Below are 20,574 nucleotides of genomic sequence, written 5' to 3'. Positions count from 1 at the left end.
TTTAAAAATACAAATATCACCATGAGATATGTGCACCACTGTGCTACGTGTAGGGTTACCACCTAGTCCCTTTAATTCTGGACACATGTTACTTACACAGGTTCTGTGGCAGTTTAAAATTAGGTGAAGTGGAGTCTTGAAGTCAGCCAGCCACAGAACCTGTGTAATTAATATGTGTCCGGAATTAAAGGGACTAGGTGGTACCCCTAGCTACGTGACATTTCCTAGTGTGGGTGATCTTTTGTGCCATGTGTGGCCAAATATTTCTTTGATGGACCAAACCATGTGCACTGCAGGTGAGGCAGGTGTAAAACCCCACCCAAATCTGATTATCTCTGCACAAGTAACACCTGCCTCACCTGCAGTGCACATGGTTTTGTCCATCTAAGAAATATTTGGCCAGAAAGAGTGAACTAGAATAAGGGCCTCAGTTCCTGCTGGAGACTGCTGAACAAATTGCCCTGACAAACACACTAACCTTTTCTTCACCGCGTCCCAAGTTCTGACCACTGGTGACACCTGGTTCACTTCCTCTGTGATCTTGTCCCAAAGGTTTCTCCTTGCACTGGCACCTGGCTTCCTGGTTGCCAATTCAATCCATTCGCGTGCCCTGGGCACGAGAATTCGCATTTCGGCCTCTACAAATGCAGGGTTTCTCCTTCTGGTGGTGGTATCCTGCTCAGTCATCACCCTAGATGTTGCAGCACGTTTTCTGGTGGCCCCAGCTCTCTCACCATGCACCTGCTGGGTCACACCTGTTTGGAGAGATGCAACCTCTTGTTCTGGCTGGCTGCTTGGCCCTTGTGGAGCTGGTGGAGGTTCACCAGGGCCTGTTACTGAGGGGCCCGCTTGATCTTGCAGGCGACTCCTCTCTTGGGCCCTCCTTCTCCGCTCCTCTTCCCTCTTCTGTAATGCTTGAAGCATGGATTCGGCTTGTGCTCTCTGCAGAGCGTCCTCTGCTGCTGAATCGTCAGAGTCAGACATGTTTGCAGCAATTGTGGCCTGCATCTGACTGAATATTTATATGTTAATCTCCCGCCACGAACAAGGGGGCGTATATTTTTCCCCGCAAGGTAGATGCAAATTTACGCCGATATTTCCCGCCGATAATTGCCGCTTAAATTACGCAGGTCTCAATGCACCTGATCAATCACCCGTATATGTATCTACACAGGTTGTGGAGCATTGTGGGCTACATCGTGAAATGTGTGCACCTGTCATTCCAATGATGAGTGTTGTCAGCTGGTATCTGTTGGAGTTCGTGTATGCTTTGTGAGTCACATTTCAAAACATCACGTTATAATGCTTTCCTTACATATGTAATGTGTATGAAATTGTCATACAGCAACATGTTGCATTGTGGCCCTTTAGGCAGCGTAGTTATAAGTAGAGTGTTGCGTGTATCATTTTCCGCCTACTGTATATACAGTACTCCTCCCCATGCATATCGCTGTATCGTGCCCCCTTTAAGCAGCGTAGTTATAAGTAGACGGTTGCGTGTATTAATTTCCGCTTACTATATATATACAGTACTTCTCTTCATGGCAATTGGTGTATTGAGCCCCCTTTAAGCAGCGTAGTTAGGAGTAGACGGGGTGCGTGTATTATTTTCCGCACACTGTAAATACAGTACTTCTCTCTTCATTGAATGCATGCTGTTGGTTGTGGTGTGTATATCGGAACGGTCCGCGTAAGTTTCTATTCGCATCCAGTTTGTTAATATAAGAGGGATTAATAAAGTTAATACCAAACAAACAATTTTTTCGACCAATCAGCAAGCACCAAAAGTGATATATGTACCTGCAATTAATAACTGCGCCATTGCCAATATGACTTCTACAAGAGCCAGGCCCTTTTCTACATGTGAGCTTTTGGCCCTGGTGGAAGTGATGGATCGTCACCTGGGGCCCAGGGGCCCATATGTATCTAATGCGGACAAGCGGCGGGCGTATAATGCTGCCCGCCGCCTGATATTTTCAACAACCGGCGTCCGCAGAAGCCTGGGCCAGGTTGAGCGGCGCTGGTCCGACCTGCGCCGGCGGCAGCCGGTTCTACTCAGCAGCCTTCGCCGCCATATTGCCCGATGTAAGTTTTGATTACTAGTATGTCAGCGTTTTTTAGCAATGTTTGGTGTACTTTTTATAAATATGTTCCTGAGTATGGGGGTGTATATGGGGTGTATATGGGGTGTATAGGGGGTGTATATGGGTGTATATGGGGGTGTATATGGGTGTATAGGGGGTGTATATGGGTGTATATGGGGGTGTATATGGGTGTATAGGGGGTGTATATGGGGGTGTATATGGGTGTATATGGGGGTGTATATGGGTGTATAGGGGGTGTATATGGGTGTATATGGGGGTGTATATGGGTGTATAGGGGGTGTATATGGGGGTGTATATGGGTGTATAGGGGGTGTATATGGGGGTGTATATGGGGGTGTATATGGGTGTATATGGGGGTGTATATGGGTGTATAGGGGGTGTATATGGGGGTGTATATGGGTGTATAGGGGGTGTATATGGGGGTGTATATGGGTGTATATGGGGTGTATATGGGGGTGTATAGGGGGGGTTTAAGTAGTTGATCAGTTTTTGGGTGTAGGATATCAAATAGTTTGCATGATAAATGTCTGAAATTTCACAGCAATGATAATTTTGAAGGTTATGAGCATGACTAATGTGAATTTTTCTTTCCCCCTTTTTTATGAAACCCAATCTTCGATTTCTATGCCATCAACATGAACATTTCAGCACGGGCAAGGGCACGCATTGAAGCCCGGGAGCAGGCAGCCCGGGACCAGGCAGCCCGGGACCAGGCAGCCGAGGAGGAGGAGGAAGAGGAGGAGGAGGAAGAGGAGGAGGAAGAAGAGGAAGAGGAGGAGGAGGAAGAGGAGGAGGAAGAAGAGGAAGAGGAGGAGGAGGAGGAGAAGAAAGAGGAGGAGGAAGAGGAGGAGGAGGAAGAGGAGGAGGAGGAAGAAGAGGAGGAGGAAGAAGAGGAGACCCAGGGTGCAGTTTTCACCCACACAATTTCCCCATCCCCCACCCCCTCCACAACCCCCACCCCCTCCACAACCCCCCCCCTCCACAACCCCCCCCCCCCTCCACAACCCCCACCCCCCCCCCCCCTCCCCACCCCATTTCCAACCCCCCTACACCTCTCCACCACCCACCCCCAAACCTCTCCACTCCCCAGTAACACCCAGTACCTCGGGCCAAAGACCAGGACCATCCTCCTTGCTCCTGCCTTCCCCAACCACTCCACAGCCAACCAGCGGCGCCCAGGATGGCTCAAGTAGCCGTAAGTAAATAATGTGTCTAATGTTGACCTACACATTTCTACACATAAACAATCACAACAACCACATATGTGTATCCAACATCAACATTAGTTGCAACATATCACTGCAGGGCGACCATGAGGTGTGTCCTGTCCTTCTCCAGGAACAAGGGTCCCCTTGGTGGTTTTTTTGAGTGTGGCCATGCCTCACCCCTTGAATAATTGACATAACAGTACATCCAATGAGATATCCGACATTAGTGGTGTGGTAGTTATGTGGCTCCAGGTGTTGGGTAACTCCAGTTCCCAGCATGATGTGCAACACAGGGCCAGATTATAATGGAGGCGCAAGGGGTCAGTGCCCCTGGGACCCCCTCTAGCTATGGGCCCCCTGTAGTTGTCATTTTTTTTTAAAAAAAAGACAATGTTTAAGTTATGTTTTTTTTTTTTGCTAAATGTTTTGTGCATGGGTGGGGTAGTGCTGCAGCTTCACCTATCTGCCAATGTGACAATGATTTATGGTGCTGAGCATCGGGAGGCAAGGCACACTGATTGCACAAGTGTGCAGTGCTTTTCTGGGAGTTGACTAAGTCCCATGACACTTTGCACCAGAGGACAGAGGCTGAGAAGTTTGTGCTGAGCTCTGATTGGTGGAGCTCATTACATACTTCTCAGGTCCATGGAGAACAGCAGCAGCAGCTTAGTCATAGGAGGGTTTTTAATCAGAGGCAGCACTAGGACTGTGAGGTCTCCTCCAGAGTAAGGGGCAGAGGGACAAACACAGGCTTTTCATGTGGTGTGTGTATATATATATATATATATGGTGTCTATTATTATTCCGAGTGCCGCCAACCCCCTGTCTATATATATATATATATATATATATATATATATATATATATATATATATATATATATATATATATATATATATATATCCCCTGCAGGTAACCATTGACCAAGTTTATTCTGCCTTTACTCTATGTTTTGACAGTATAATATTCGGCCATGCAGTGTGCGGCCAGTAATGACAAGTGCAAGGGGGCCCCCCGCTCTAAAGTACCCCGGGCCCCCCAAAGGCTTAATCTGCCACTGGTGCAACTTAAATGTCGAGATTGTTTTGGTAATAGTGTGTGAGGCCATGCGGATGCATGCTTTACAAACATAGCTGTAGGCCTATAATTTGTACAGCAATGTCCTAAATTTAAAATAGTAAGGAGTGCTTAAGCCACAACAATGTCATAACCCTTAAATAGCACAGGCTAATTGTGAGGTTAGAGGACAGTCCCCCAAAAACAAAGTACCAATTGGGATACAGCATACATTCATTGATGAAGGAGTAATTGAATTAATGTTATTTACTATGGACAGTATGTGTGTGTTAACATATTTTTTTTTAGTACTGTGTTTACAGCAGACCCATCTTCAATGTAGTTTAAAAATGTATGTGCCCTTCACACATAACTCACAACTTTTTATTATGTACAAATACAACAAACATTTGTTTATGTTATATATTAATTTTTTTTTTTATCCCTTCACTACAGACACTGAACAGCAGCAGGAGGAGGTGGCAGCCCTTATTCGGGAGATCTTCCTGACCCTTTTTTATTTTAAACTTCTTTTTGGCCTACTGGAGGCCCGCATTTAATTTTTTTTTATCCCCCCCCCCCTTATTATGTTTGTAATAAATAAAAGTTGATATTGTATTATAAATTGCCTGTGTTTTTAATAATAAATATGTTAGAGGGCTTGTAAGGGTAGGTACATACAGATGTGTAATGTAAGTTATATTAGTAATTTGAGGTGAGGGGTAATGATTGATGTGTAAATGTGTGTGTTTTGGAGTAAAATAACACATAGTGAAAATGCATGAATGTTTAATGTTTTTCGATTAAAACATCACACATAACATCAGGGTAGGTATACATGTTACACATTTTGGACAAACTAATTATGGACATAATTTAGTACATATACAGAAACACCAACATAACTTGATTTAAAAGTAACAGCAATATGGGGACACATAGATAGTGATTAAAATGCCACATTAGAACATAACAAATATACATGTAATGTGGTTTAAAATGTAGTTTTATTAGGTCTTTATTAAGGTAGACAATTGAGTTAATAGAAAACAATAAGTGAATAACAAATAGATTAATTAATCAATTGTCAGATTAGTAGTTGAGAGGCAAGATTTGCAGGTCCATATATGTGAAGGGTATGCCAGCGTGCACGGACGTACGCTCACTCTCACGAGCGGTGACATAAGCTGAGTTTTCCATTGAAAACAATAGGGACCCGTCCGTGCAAGCTGGCGTACGCTCAGATCGCCGCAAGAAGGCGGTGGGGAGACGGAGGAAAGACGGCCGTAGACGGCGCCGTACGCTCAGTCGTACGCTAGTCGACGGAGTGTAAGGGCTGGGCCGAAGGGCTGGGCCGGCCGCGTACGTTGCCGTACGCTCATTTGTACACCACTCCCCTTCTACGTTATTTCTGCCCGTACGCAAGCGGCCGATTTGTGGGTGGACTTAACCCTAACGGCCGCGTACGGCTAGCGTGCGGTAATTGTGAACGTACGCACGTTTGGCCGCTCCGATCAGAATAAGGCCCCTAATGTAGTGGCCCGGATTCATATTACACCACATAGTAGTGCCCCTTATTCACATTTTATGACACACACTAGCGCTACATATTCATGTTACGCTAAACAGTAGTACTCCTTATACATGTATGCCACACAGTAGTGTTGCTTACACATAATACCCACAGTAGTATTGATTATACACATTTCCAATCAGCAGTAGTACCAGTTACTCATATCTGTCCCTGTCCCTCCAGCAGCTTTATTTACTCTTTTCTTCACTTCAGCAGTGAGGATGGAATGACATCACATATGACATGGGAGAAAAGGGAGCCACTGGGACAGGATTTTCTGTTGGAAATTATTGTGCATGACTGTGGTGGAGGTGGAACTCAGTTCCACCCCGTTCCGTCCCACTTTAACCCATGGTTACAAATGTGGTGTCATTGCGTAGTTACAGTATAAGTGATTAAAACTCACCCAAACAAAATATGTCCGACTTTATAGAGCTGTTTTGTGTCTGACTTTCAAATTCAGCTCCCATTACATTGGCCGAGTTGTATGTTTAACATGAGCAAAACATCTTGATCTGACTTTTTACTGGCCACTTGTATTCGTATCTGAAAACTTCGACTTTTAGTGAACTCAGATACTTTTGCAATGCCTGACTTTGTAAAATGGCTGATTTTTGTGTAAAATTCAAACATTTCACACAATCGGACATAACTCAGCTTTCTTAAATCCCAGTCATGATATCAGAACTATGGTTGTGTCCTAGAGTACTGTAGGTGTTCAGTCACAGTACACAACCACTACATTTATGAAAACATACTGTGTATATATATATATATATATATATATATATATACTGTATAACCATCTCACCTTAATGGAATTTGTTGACTTAGTTCATAAATACTCGCTGTGTTTACAAGAAGATACTGGGCTTCATTGACTAGAGAGAGTGAGGACGAAGATGCATCTGCAAATTCTGAGAAGAAATATACATTATTGAAAGGGAAAATGTTACATGAAGAGAAGAATGGTTATCTTTTCCTAAATGCTTAATGCAATTGTTGCTCAAGTTAGAAATTATACAGTACATGTCTTGCAAAAGCTCACAGTGAGATACTGTGTTGTCAGAGTTATCTTATCATATTGCAAGGTATGGTCCAGACATTAATGCATATTCCAAGAAACAATGGATCTCTTGGTACCCCCTTTGCTAGTGTGTAAAGGCTTTATGGGACACACAAATACCTTTGCATACCTTGACTGAATCTGGTGAGACCCTTTCACGTGTCAAGTGTGCCAACAATCAGCTAGTGTGGGTGATTCTGATAAATACTGTATAGTGGTGACTGCTATGCAAGTAAGTCTGCGTTCATTCAGTGAAGAATTCATGCGATTATGGGTGACATTTAATAGGATGCGATTTTATCGCACTTTCCAAATCGCCCATTATCGCACTTTTTTAATATAGCATTTTTGCAGCGAATTTTCATATTTAATGAGGTGCGTATTCTGGAATGAAAAGTGCGATAATGTGCGAATTTTACGCATGAAAATGTGCGAATTTGAGTAAATGTGCGATTTTGTGTTCATAAAAAAAAAAACGGCGTGAGGTCCCCCCTCCTGAGCATAACCATTGACTCATTGAGCCGGACCTGGTTCCAAAAATACGGGGGACAAAAAGCATAGGGGTCCTCCGTATTTCTGAAACCAGCCCCGGACTCTTGGACCGGTCCTGGTTCCAAAAATACGGGGGACAAAAAATCTGGGGGTCCCCCGTATTTTGAAACCAGCACCGGGCTCCAACAGCCCGCGGTGTCATGCCACAGCCGGGGGACACTTTTTATATAAGGTCCCCCTGCCGAAACATGAGCACCGTGGCTGGTCAGCCTTAAACGGGGTACCTGGAGGAGTGGGGACCACCCCAATAAAGGGGTCCCCCCCCCCAGGCTTCACCCGTCCAGGGCTGAAGCCCAGGGCTGTCACCGTTGTCCGTGGCCAGTGGACGCCGGCCTGATAGGGTTAAATCTGACATACCTAACATTGCTTTATACAGGAGAACTACAAGTGCCAGCAGCTTGTACAAAACAAAAATAACAAAATATGTACAATAACAAAAATAAAATACATTGGCCCTTTAAATGAAGAGACCAGTAAATAACAGTTGAACTGGTGGTGGCTGTAAACTGGTTTGGGCTCACTTGAGTACAACTCAAGGCACACTAGTGTGCCACGGCACAGTGGTTGAAAAACACTGACATAGAGGATGGAATTTTAAGCAGAATACCCATCTTTGTGAACAACACAAAACTGTGTAGGGTGATTAGAACGGTTGAGGATGTCTCCATGCTACAGATGGATTTAAATAAATTAGATTAGTGGGCAAATAAATGCAAAATGAGGTTTGATATATATTTAGTAAGGTTATGCATCTCAGGAAGTATAACTAGAATACTGTCATGTATAAAAAGGGGTATCCAAACTACAGTAGGAGCCAAAATGGAATCTTTCCCACTCTATAATAGGGCACAGGTTTTGTGGAAGTCCACATCTATGGAGCGAGCAAAGGCATAGGTTTTACATGTCTGAGGGGAATGCTGAAGGTGCATCTCATTGCACTAGTTAAAAAACACAGGGACTGCTGACAAAGGCACGGATGCTGCAATGATTGAAACACAGGTACAGTCCTCTACACTCACCACTGTCCAGGTTTGGGTGCACCAGCTGTGCAACAGGGATATGAGCACCTGGCTGATCCACCTGAGCACAGGATTACTTACAGTCACCTACCCACAGTTCGGTGATGGCAGCCTGGCTCCAGAGGAAGCCAGAATCCCCTTCAAGCTGGACAGACAATTGTAGGGGACCCCACATGCACTCACAGTCAGCTGTTTTCAGACCAGGGCATGGGGCACATGCCCTGGTCTGAACACAGCTGACTGGGGACTAAGATACTGGATACACTGGAGGTCTTGACAATTGATGGTGAGACTATTGGTCTGAGAATTGATGGGGACTGGTAGCTTGAATACCGAGGGATGGGTCTGGAGCCAGAGAGGTATGTTGATCTGGAACCCAATGAAAAGCACTCTCTTAAGGTACCAATGTTTATGTCTCTCGGTCTGGGAATCTATAAAGGAGTCCTTCGGCCTGGGAGCCGGGAGAGATTATACAATGAATCAGATCCGATGGTAGAACTATCGGCGAGGGAGCAGATGGTAGGATTTTGGTCTGGAACTTGATGGTGTGGCCTGAGAGCTGGTAGTAGAGACGGTCTGGGAACCATGGCGTGGTCTGAAAGCCTATGGTATGATAAGTCTGGGAACGTATGGTGTGGCCTGGGAGCCGATAGTATCGAATGACCATCAAATGATTTCTTCTTCCTTCACAAATATAAGTCAGTTAAGACTGACTTGTATTTGAAGGCGCCTGGGACAAAGACAGGGCGGGCGGCTGATATCATGTGACATCAACTGCCCGCCTCCAGCAGGCATAGGCCTGCCCATGTACTCATGGAAACACCCAGCTGTACGTTCCCATGTCCCTGCACCACCACCACCCCCATCCCTCCCTCCCCTCTGTGAATGGTCTGGCGACAGTGTAAATCACAGAGGCTGTTCATAGTGGGGGTTTGCACATGTGCATAAGGGACTGCAAACCCAAACCATCAGGGTAGGGGCTAAATTCGGTTCACTCCATTTGAACCAGAATCGGCCCCAAAGTGCTACTTAATACTCAGATAGGAAAAACTGTATGGAGATGCTAAGCACAGTGTTTTGGCATCCAGCAGCTTAGGGAGGACCTACTTACTGTAGTACTTAAATAGGAAAAACTTTATGGAGATTCTAACTTAAGCACAGTGTTTTGGCATCCAGGAATTTAGAGAGGAGCTTTCATCTCTTTTATCTCTTCCCGTTATACTTATAAAGATAACAAAGCTGTGGCCATTACAGCACAGTACAATAAAAAGGTGTTTGTGCTACTTAATATGCAAATAGGAAATACTGTAAAATCCATCTCCATGGATTTGGGGCGCCGCTCCCCTTGGGTTGGTGTAACCGAGTTGCTTTCGGGGTGGCACACCCTAACATTTATTTAGCACTATTTATTTTCACTAATATTATACTTCCTAGCACTACACTTTTTAACCTCTAGCTCCTGCTTCTTTCTTATTAACACACTTTCATATCTTAGTTTTTCATTTGTGTGCTGCCCTGGGGTGACTGGCTTATGCTGGCCTTTTTGGGGTTCCGCACCCCAGATTCAAACTTAGTATAAGGGACCCACCAGAAAAGAGGTCACACCCTAACATTTATTTAGCACTATTTATTTTCACTAATATTATACTTTCTAGCACCATGCTTGCCGATGCTCCCAGTCCCCCGATGCCCCCCCAATTCCCCAGAATTTCAAAACCCAGTCTGATAATCCGGACTGCACAGCGCGATGGGGGGCGGAGCTTGGCCTAGCATGCATACTTGCATAGTTTGTGAGAGCTGCCTGCCGCCAAGAAGAGCCTCCACCAGGGAGACTTTCCAGCAGCAGCAGCAGCTGTGAAGTCTTCAGGACACCCCTCATGGTGAACGCTGCAGTTTGGAGACACAGAGGAGGAGGAGGAGTGACGGGGAGCTACTACACTGCTAGCACAGGAAGGAAGCAGCTTGGAGGAGAGGCTTGGGGAGGAGCAGGTTAGTGCATGTATTTCTGGCTGCCTCAGCAGCTCCTGGCTGGTACTGTGTGTGTAGGCAGCAGTGTGATGTTTTTTTGTGTGTGTGCATACAGTATGTAGCGTGACACTGACTCCAACCAATGTATGTTTGTAGGTGACCCCCTGGGTGTATCTATTAGAGCTGGTCCCTTTGTGTTTGTGTGTGTATGTATGTGTATGTAGGCTGGTAGTGACCCCTGTGTGTGTGCATGTGTAGGCTGCTAGTGACCTCTGTGTATGTGTGTGTAGGCTGCTAGTGACCCGTGTGTGTGTGTGTGTCGGCTGGTAGTGTTTGTAGGTGACCACCTGGGTGTATCTATTAGAGCTGGCACTGCCCCAGTTGTGTTTGTGTGTGTGTATGTATGTGTATGTAGGCTGGTAGTGACCCCTGTGTGTGTGTGTGTAGGCTGGTAGTGACCCCTGTGTGTGTAGGCTGGTAGTGACCCCTGTGTGTATGTGTATGTATGTAGGTTGGTAGTGACCCCTGTGTATGTGTGTGTAGGCTGATAGTGACCCCGGTGTGTGTGTGGGCTGGTATTGACCCCTGTGTGTGTAGGCTTGTAGTGACCCCTGTGTGTGTGTAGGCTGGTAGTGACCCCTGTGTATGTGTATGCTGGTAGCATACCTCCCAACATGACCCATGCCAGGAGGGACAAACTACTCTGCTTCTGGACCTTTCTTTTAATGTATGATTGCCATCATGTTGAACAGGTTTACTAATAAGAAAGGCAATCATACATTAAGAGGAAAGTCCAGGAACAGAGCAGTGTGTCCCTCCTGGAGAGGGTCATGTTGGGAGGTATGTGGTAGTGACCCCTGTGTGTGTGTGTGTGTGTGTGTGTAGGCTGGTAGTGACCTGTGTGTGTGTGTAGGCTGATAGTGACCCCTGTGTGTGTAGGCTGGTAGTGACCTGTGTGTGTGTGTAGGCTGGTAGTGACCCCTATGTGTGTGTGTGTTTAGGCTGGTAGTGACCTATGTGTGTGTAGGCTGGTAGTCACCCCTGTGTGTGTGTTTAGGCTGGTAGTGAACTGTGTGTGTGTGTAGGCTGGTAATGACCCCTATGTGTGTGTGTGTTTAGGCTGGTAGTGACATGTGTCTGTGTAGACTGGTAGTGACCCTTGTGTGTGTGTGTGTGTGTGGGCTGGTAGTGACCCATATGTGTGTGTGTAGGCTGGTAGTGACCTGTGTGTGTGTAGGCTGGTAGTGACCCCTGTGTGTGTGTTTAGGCTGGTAGTGAGCTGTGTGTGTGTAGGCTGGTAGTGAACCCTATGTGTGTGTGTGTAGGCTGGTAGTGACCTGTGTGTGTTTAGGCTGGTAGTGACCACTGTGTGTGTGTTTAGGCTGGTAGTGACCTGTGTGTGTGTGTAGGCTGGTAGTGAACCCTATATGTGTGTGTGTGTGTGTGTGTATATGTGTGTGTGTTTAGGCTGGTAGTGACTTGTGTGTGTGTGGGCTGGTAGTAACCCCTGTGTGTGTGTTTAGGCTGGTAGTGACCTGTGTGTGTGTAGGCTGCTAGTGACCCCTATGTGTGTGTAGGCTGGTAGTGATCCCTATGTGTGTTTAGGCTGGTAGTGACCCCTCTGTGTGTGTATGTGGTTTATTAGTAGGCTTGCCGACACTCCCCGATTTTTCAGGAGGCTCCTCTTTTAGCCACCAGTCACCCTAATGCCCCACATAGCCCTCCTAATACCCCCAGAATACTAATAGACCTGCCAAGCACCGCTGACTGTGGTCAGCACAAGAGCCACCAGCCAGCAAAGCCTGTTAGTGACCAGCAACCATGGAAAAATGATGAAAATGGGTGTTGCTACACTGGGCAATGCCCACTTTAAGGAAGACCACACCCTTCTTCTTTGTAGCCCCACCACCATCCTCAGGTGCGGCAGGTCCTGATTTTCACCATGCACAAGTTGTGAGGGATGGAATCTCCCTGAAACCAGTTTCCAAAAGTAGGCAAGTATGTCTATCACTACACTTTTTAACATCTAGCTCCTGCTTCTTTCTTAGTAACACACTTTTATAGCTTAGTTTGTCACTTGTGTGCTGCCGTGGGGTGACTGGCTTATGCTGGCCTTTTTGGGGTTCCACGCCCCAGATTCAAACCTAGTATTAAGGACCCACCAGAAATGAGGTCACCGTGAAGCTGGTTGGTGGGCAAATATTTCTTGGCCAATGAATACCCCTCATGGTGAACGCTGCAGTTTGGAGACACAGAGGAGGAGGAGGACAGACGGGGAGCTACTTCACTGCTAGCACAGGAAGGAAGCAGCTCGGAAGAGAGGCTGGGGGAGGAGCAGGTTAGAACCTCTATTATTGATTGATTTGATTAATTATATGGAGTGTGCATCTGCACCATGTGGTTTTCTTTGCAGAATTACAAGTCCTAGCATGATAGCACCTCATGTAAATCGGGTGTGCATGCTAAGATCCCGCCCCCCCCATAAGTGTTTTAACTAGCGTAATGAGATGCACCTTCAGCATTCCCCTGACATGTAAAACCCATGCTGTTGCTCACGCCATAGACGTGAAACCATATTTTTAACCCGCTCGTTGCTCAAGTCTGGCCTGATACGGACAGTATGGTGACTGTATGCTCGCTCTACCCTACGCATAGCCCCTATGTGTTTTAAATAACAAAATGAGACTCACGTACAGAAGTGGCCTTACACTGTACATGCATAACCTATGCAAGAGCATTTTCTGAGAAAATGTCTATTTAACATACAGTACTGTACACAGTAAAGTAGTATGTATAAATGTATGAATGCTAGACTAAAAACATTCCCACTTAGAGAATCAACCCAGGTCTCCAAACATGGAGAGAAGAACACATATCCACTGGCCTATGACAACTGGTGATAGCTACCCTTGCTCATACTGTGGAGGAAATTTACTAAAGGAAATTTGTAATAAATAGGTGTATTTGTATCCAGAAATACCGTTATTTTTTACATTTACTATGCCGATAATACGTCAATTCGTATTGGTATTAATAGCACATCAATACGAATACGAATTGCCGTATTTTCAGGATAGTAAATGTCAAAAATAAGTGTATTTCTGGATACAAATACACCTATTTTTTTTACAAATTTCCTTTAGTAAATTTCCCCCTGTATGTCAATGCTAGGAGTGATCCCTTGCTATCAATTATGCCTATGCTGGATTGGCTATGGGATAATTGCTGTAACATGTTGGTTACTATTTTTATTATAAGATTGGTACTTGTGTATTTCCAGGACGCCCACTAAGCTTAGTACTTAGTGGGCTATTCTGCGTAGTGAAATAGCATCGCATCGCATGGCACGTTTTTGTGCTGTGCGATGTGATGCAATGCAATCTCACTAGTTAATTTATTCACTGCACCCTGACCGCCGATCGCATCGCATCACACGCAAAATCGCATGCAATTTTGCACGCAATGCGATTTAGCACAACACCCCCAGTGTACATGTCTATGTGATGCAAAGGGATTTAGATACCCCCACTATCCATGTCACCCCGAAGTGTGGCGAGCGGACGCATAACGCATCCTCCCGACCTTATCATAGCCCCACTATCCACGTCGGCGTGGAGATGATTTTATAAAGTGTGGCGAGCGCAGCGAGCCACCAAGCTCAAAGTGTTGCGAAAGGTCCATGGTGCAGGCCTCCCGCATCAGGTTGTTGTATAGCACCATTGTTTTATTTGACAACTTCAGTTGTCGCTCACAGAAACTGATACTTGTGAGCTCCTCCGTCCATGAATAAATCAACCATATCAGTGTCAGGAAAGGTAAACGGCAACCCGGGAACCAATGTGCCCCATGGAGGCTCACCTTCTTCTGACACGTTTTGATATGGCAGCGCTACTTGCACTCCTTAATACTTAAGCGCATTGGGTGGCCATTAACACAAGTTTGTGTCACTGGCAGCAAATGGTGCTGCTGGAAGAACACCACTGCCTCCTCCTCTGTCTGCGGCAAGGTGAACATTGTGACAGGTTCTGCAGCCATTACGCAGTCACTTCTCCTCCAACTCTGACTGAATCTGACAGGGAGCGGGAACACTATTTTACTTCTGACTGACTACGCTATCTACGCAGCACTACGCTGATTCTGACAGCGCTGCTTCGCTAACTGCGTAACGGGTGCCGTGCTAATATACAAGTACCATATTAACTACTGAGATCACATCGCACTGCACTGCATCGCACTGCATCGCACGGCACGAAAACGTGCCATGTGATGCGATTTCACTATGCCTGCTTTTCTATGTTAATTGGGTGCCCTGCTAATACACAAGTACCAAAAGATTTGCCTAGGGGACTCAAATGCACACACAAGTCTGTTAATACTTTAAAATGTTTGTTTGTGTGTGCATACTGAACGCAATTTTTGCAATGGGGCTTGGGCGCACCCATAAAGGGCCCTACACATGGAGAGATTTGTGCCAGAGAAACGGAATATTCAGTATGAGAGATTTCCCTTAAACTGTATCTCTCAGATGGGCCAGATGTATCAAGCTTCAAAAAGTGATAACGTGAAGAATGATAAATAACCAGCCAATCAGCTCCTACAGATGGAGCCAGCCTCCCTCTTGCTGACAAATCGTCAGATTGTCTCCGCTGGCAATCCGCCAGTGGCAAGGCGCTCCATCTGACTGAGACGTGCGTGCGTCTCACACGCACGCGCGTCTCAGTTTCCGGGCGCCATCCCCCACCAGCCGCCATCCCCCGCCAGCCGCCATCTGATCTGCGAAAGGGGACATGAGATGCGCGCACGTCCCCTTCCGACGGCACTTCCCCCGGGTCCCCGCCGGCTTGACAGCAGTCACCCGGGGGAAGTGCCGTCGGAAGGGGACGTGCGCGCATCTCATGTCCCCTTTCGCAGATCAGATGGCGGCTGGTGGGGGATGGCGGCTGGTGATTCTTCCGCCATCCCCTGCAAAGCTGGGACCAGCTCCATCTGTACATGTCATTCTTCAAACCCAGGCCGTAACATGGCAGGTAAGAGTTGATTGGCTGGCTGTTTATCACTTTCCATTTTATCACTTTTTGAAGCTTGATACATCTGGCCCATAATGAGCACACAGAGAGACTTGTGCCAGAGATTCAAAATGAGAGATTTCAAATCTATCACAGAAAGTGTTTAGGTGATATTAGGGGAATATTTTCTTGGACCAGTCCTGGTTTCCAACATATGGGGGACAAAAGAAATAGGGGTCCCCTGTAATTTGGAAACCAGCACCAGGCTCAAACAGTCATCAGGGACACTTATTATATAAGGGGTGTGGAATAGGGGTCCAACAGTCGGGATCCTGGCAGTCATTAGCCCGACATCGGGATCCCGACTGGCGTGGTGAGCACACCAAAGCCCCTTGCGGGCTCGCTGCGCTCGCCACCTATTCTATTCTCCCTCTATGGGAGTCGTGGACCCCCACAAGGGAAAATAGCAGGTGGCCTTCGGGAACCCGGGTGTCAGTGTTTTGACAGTCGGGATCCTGACGTTGAGTAAATTGCGGCCAAAGCGTTACCTCGGTGGCAGGTCAGCCCAGCCTGGGTCCCTGGGGGAGTGGGGTCCGGCCCAATAAAGGGGTCCCGGTACTTATGTAGTATCTGGGCGCCCGATTTTTTGATTGTATGCCTTAAGTTAAGGCATACAATCAGATGCGATGCGATATCGCATCGCATCGCATGCGACCATCGGATGCGATGACCCGATTTTTCCATAGGAATCAAAGTTAAAATGGACTGAGTCCATTTTAACATGGAATTCAATGGGAAAAAAGGGTCCTTTTCATACCCCTACTATCCAAGTGGGCATGGAGTTGGATATAAACCTGTGGCGAGCGTAGCGAGCCACCGAGCCCGAAGCGTGGCGAGCGAAGCGAGCCCCGCGAGGGGACGGTATTCTGAGTCCGCTCGCCACGCTTCGGGCTCGGTGGCTCGCCACAGGTTTATATCCAACTCCATGCCCACTTGGATAGTAGGGGTATGAAAAGGACCCCTTTTTCCCATTGAATTCCATGTTAAAATGGACTCAGTCCATTTTAACATTGATTCCTATGGAAAAATCGGGTCATCGCATCCGATGGTCGCATGCGATGCGATGTGCCCGATCCGACCCGATTTCTAAATTGGGCGCCCAGATACTACATAAGTACCGGGGTCCCCCCCTCCAGGGCACCACTGGTCCGGGCTGAAGCCTGAGGCTGTCCCTGGCACCAGGCTGATGGTAGATAGTGGGTGCCAGGCTGATGGTGGATAGTAAAATCATTGGTGACCAGTGGTTTTACATAAATTAACATTGGCAGTCAGTGTAAAATAGGTTCCTTCCCCCCCCCAAAAAAATATATAAACGTTGGTGATACAGCGTGTCTCCCCCCCCCAAAAAAACAAATACACTATATCACCAGTGTTTTTTTGGGGGGAGACATGCTGTATCACTAACATTTATTTGTTTTTATGCGGGGTGGGGAGATACACTATATCACCAATATCTCCGCAACATTCCAAAAAACATATAAACTTTGTTGATACGGTGTGTCTTCCCCCCCCATAACAAATAAACGTTAGTGATATAGTGTATCTCCCCACCCTCCCAAAAAACAAACAAACGTTGGTTATTCAGCATGCCTCTCCCCAAAAAACATATAAACGGTGATATAGCGTGTCACCCCTCCCCCCCTAAAAAAATACGTTAGTGATATAGTGTATCTCCCCACCCTTCCAAAAAAACATATAAACGTTGGTGATACAGCGAGTCCCCCCCCCCCCTAAAACAAATAAACATTAGTGATATAGGGCCTTATTCTAGTTCACTCTTTCTGACAAATTCCTTCCTATACCCCTTTACACCCAAAACCCTGGTCGGACCCTGGTCTTTGAACGCTGGAGTATCCAGGGTCTGACCCTGCTTTATACCCCATTTACACAGCACTTTGACCTGGGTCGGACCTGGGTCTGCACCATTTACATTGAACCTGGGTCAGCCCTGCCTTAAATATTATCTATATATATTATATTTATATAAATATATATATATTATATTTATATAAATATATATATTATATTTATAAAAATATTATATATATATAGGGGGTAGATGGGGAGTGCTGTCCTCGGGTGCTGGGAGGAGGGGGGTCCCTGCGGCTGCTGAGGGGAGGGGGGTACCTGTCAGCCTGAGGTCGGAGCTCAGCGGAGAGGATGATGTGCGCAGAGATAATTAGATTTGGGTGCGGTTTTACTTCAATGTGAGATCTATAAACATTGGTGATACAGCGTGTCTCCCCCCAAAAAACATATATACAGTATTATAAAGCGTGTCCCCCCCCAAAAAAAAAAAACCCTATTGAACGTTGGGGCCATAGTGTAAAATTATATACTTACCAAGTCCGGAGTCTTCGACAGCATGTCCCGTCACTCCCAGTAGCGCACGCAGGGGGGGTTTCTGAGTACCCAGAAACCCCCCCAGGAGTCTATGGGCCCTAGGCTGAAAGCTGAGGCTCCCCTCTTTCCATGGGTACAAGAATTTTAAAAATCGGCCCTTGGGAACCGGAGATATCTGACTTCAAAGCAGTGGTCCCCATCCAAGCCTGTTAATTGCTCTTCCCAGTCAGATATTTCAGGTTCTGTCAGACTTGGAGTTTGGCTGAGGGTATATTCCAAAAGCTGGGACTCTTCCCCTTTGAGGGACACTAGTAGCTTGTCTTTACTATTCCCAAAACCAGAGATATCAGCCTTCCAGCAGCTGGTTACTGCTCCAGCTACACACACCTGGTATGTAGTTTTATATACTCGTTGGCAGATAGCTCTGCCTCCTGATCTCTGATCCCCTAGTCCCCAATACCATTTGGTAGGTGGGATTCTGTAGTTTTTAATTCCTTTAAAATCTAAGAAATCTATTTCCGGGAACTGGAGATATCTGCAGTCAAGCAAGCTGTCCTCCCACCAGAAAATTATGAATAATAAGCCCAATATACACCCCTCCTCTGCATATTAAACATCCTCTACCCCCCTAGAAGTTATGTATCAGGGCCCCTTCATTCAGCCCAATGCCCCCTTCTCCCACCCCATTTCCCACCATCTGTGCAGTAAAGGGGTAATTAGTGGAAATTACTGATCCAGGCCCTACATGCTGAGCGGTTGATATAATACCCCCTATCACCCGCGGGACATCAAAGTTTCCCCCACCCCTACCGCTGGAGGATCGGTAGGGGCCCCAATACATTGCTATGCCCAGGGGTCTACACTGCTGTTGACGCCACCTGTATGTATGTATATGTATGTATGTATGTATATATATATATATATATATTTTTTTTATTATTATTATTATTTATATACATTTGGTCTATCTATAATACTTTAACTGACCCGGCATATACTGGGTCACCTAAGTGTCCATCTCCGTGCTTTGCTCCGCCCCTCTGGAAACCCCCTTCTGAAAATCCTGCGTTTGCCACTGACTCCCGCAGCTTTCACTGACTGATCTCTGGAAGCTTCAGCACAGCATCTCCGGCGGCTTCAGGGAACAGATCTGTAGTGGCTGCAGAGTGACAGATCTCCGGCAGAGCAGCATCTCTAGCATCTTCAGGGGACAGATCTTCGGCGGCTGCAGAGTGACAGATCTCTGGCGGCCTCAGGGGACAGATCTCTGTCAGCCTCAAGGGACAGATCTCCAGTGGCCTCAGGGGACAGATCTCCGGCGGCCTCAGGGAGAACATCTCGGCTGCTTCAGGTGGGAATCTCCGGTGGCTACAGGGGGGAACATCTCCGGCAGCTACAGGGGGGAACATCTCCGGCGGCTACAGGGGGGAACATCTCCGGTGGCTACAGGGGGGAACATCTCCGGTGGCTACAGGGGGGAACATCTCCGGTGGCTACAGGGGGGAACATCTCCGGTGGCTACAAGGGGGAACATCTCTGGCGGCTACAGGGAGGATATCTCCGTGGCTACAGGGGGGACATATCCGGCAGCTACAGGGGGGGGGGGGGGGGGACATCTACGGTGGCTACAGGGGGAGCATCTCCGGCGGCTTTAGGGGGCTACTAATCGCTCAGAAGGCCATGCTCATCTGCCTGCGCCACACATGCAGGAGATGTGCAGGACCTTCTGAGCAACTGCACTGAAATTATCTGACCCGGCAGTTCTGAATCGTGGGCAGATACAGACCAGCGGGGACATGCTTTTCAGTCACTGTGTGTTCTACACACACACAGCGATATACACCCATTTTCTGAGCGATTTATTATTATTAATTATTCATTATTATTATTTATATTTATTGAAATCACTCAGAAAGTCGCTGTGTGTGTAAACGTTTGTTTGAATACACTAATTGTATTTGCTGATTTGATTTGCTGATTGGACTATTGGTGCAGCCCCTTCCCCTCACAGAATTTCTCTACCAACTAATAAATCCCATGCTTTGCTGCTGTAGTTTGTTAGATACAGTTTACAGTAGAATGTAGCTGAGGTTTTCTTCTATTAAAAAACCAAAACAGCTAGACACTTTTATACCATGTAATGTCTGACGTGCAGATATTTTTGTTTTGCTAAAACATTTTTTAATTATCCATTTCTAGAGCCACTTACAAAATGCATCAGGCACACTTTTATTGTCTGCTGATATTCTCTAGTGAAACCCAGAAACAAATGTAATTCTTTACACATCAATACTGAGTGAATTGGTAAACAATGCTGAAAAGATAAAACATTACTCTCATGTCATTTGAAAACAGAAGTAAACATAATGGGTGCAATTTAATAGGAGGAGAGATTCAGAAAGTGAGAGATTTGGTAAGAAATTTCCAGTTTTTTTAAAGTGGCAATCATTTACACTGCAAAAACAGTTTGATTTTGTAGTATAAGTGATTGCCGCTTTAAAAAAACCTGGAGATTTCTTACCAAATCTCTCACTTTCTGAATCTCTCATGCTATTACGTTTCACCCAATAGCTGTAGCGGATTCAGTATGAAATCCCGGCGTTCGGGATCCCGGCGT

General features: G+C 46.3%; 1 protein-coding gene across 3 annotated transcripts in view; it reads right to left on the bottom strand.

Annotated features, from left to right (window-relative positions):
• The window catches only part of MOCOS (molybdenum cofactor sulfurase), a 571,628-nt gene that overhangs the window by 23,864 nt on the left and 527,190 nt on the right, over positions 1-20,574 (bottom strand). For all 3 annotated transcript variants that reach the window (XM_083188287.1, XM_083188289.1, XM_083188288.1), the window contains one exon: positions 6,755-6,860. In XM_083188287.1, the coding sequence (XP_083044413.1) occupies positions 6,755-6,860 (106 nt within the window). The remainder of the gene's footprint in view (positions 1-6,754; positions 6,861-20,574) is intronic.

The sequence above is a fragment of the Crinia signifera genome, chromosome 5 (genome assembly GCF_055691185.1).
Source record: "Crinia signifera chromosome 5, ASM5569118v1, whole genome shotgun sequence".
NCBI classification, from domain to species: Eukaryota; Metazoa; Chordata; class Amphibia; order Anura; family Myobatrachidae; genus Crinia; species Crinia signifera.
The sequence above is the reverse complement of the archived record's forward strand: the minus strand, read 5'-3'. Positions and strand labels throughout refer to the sequence as shown.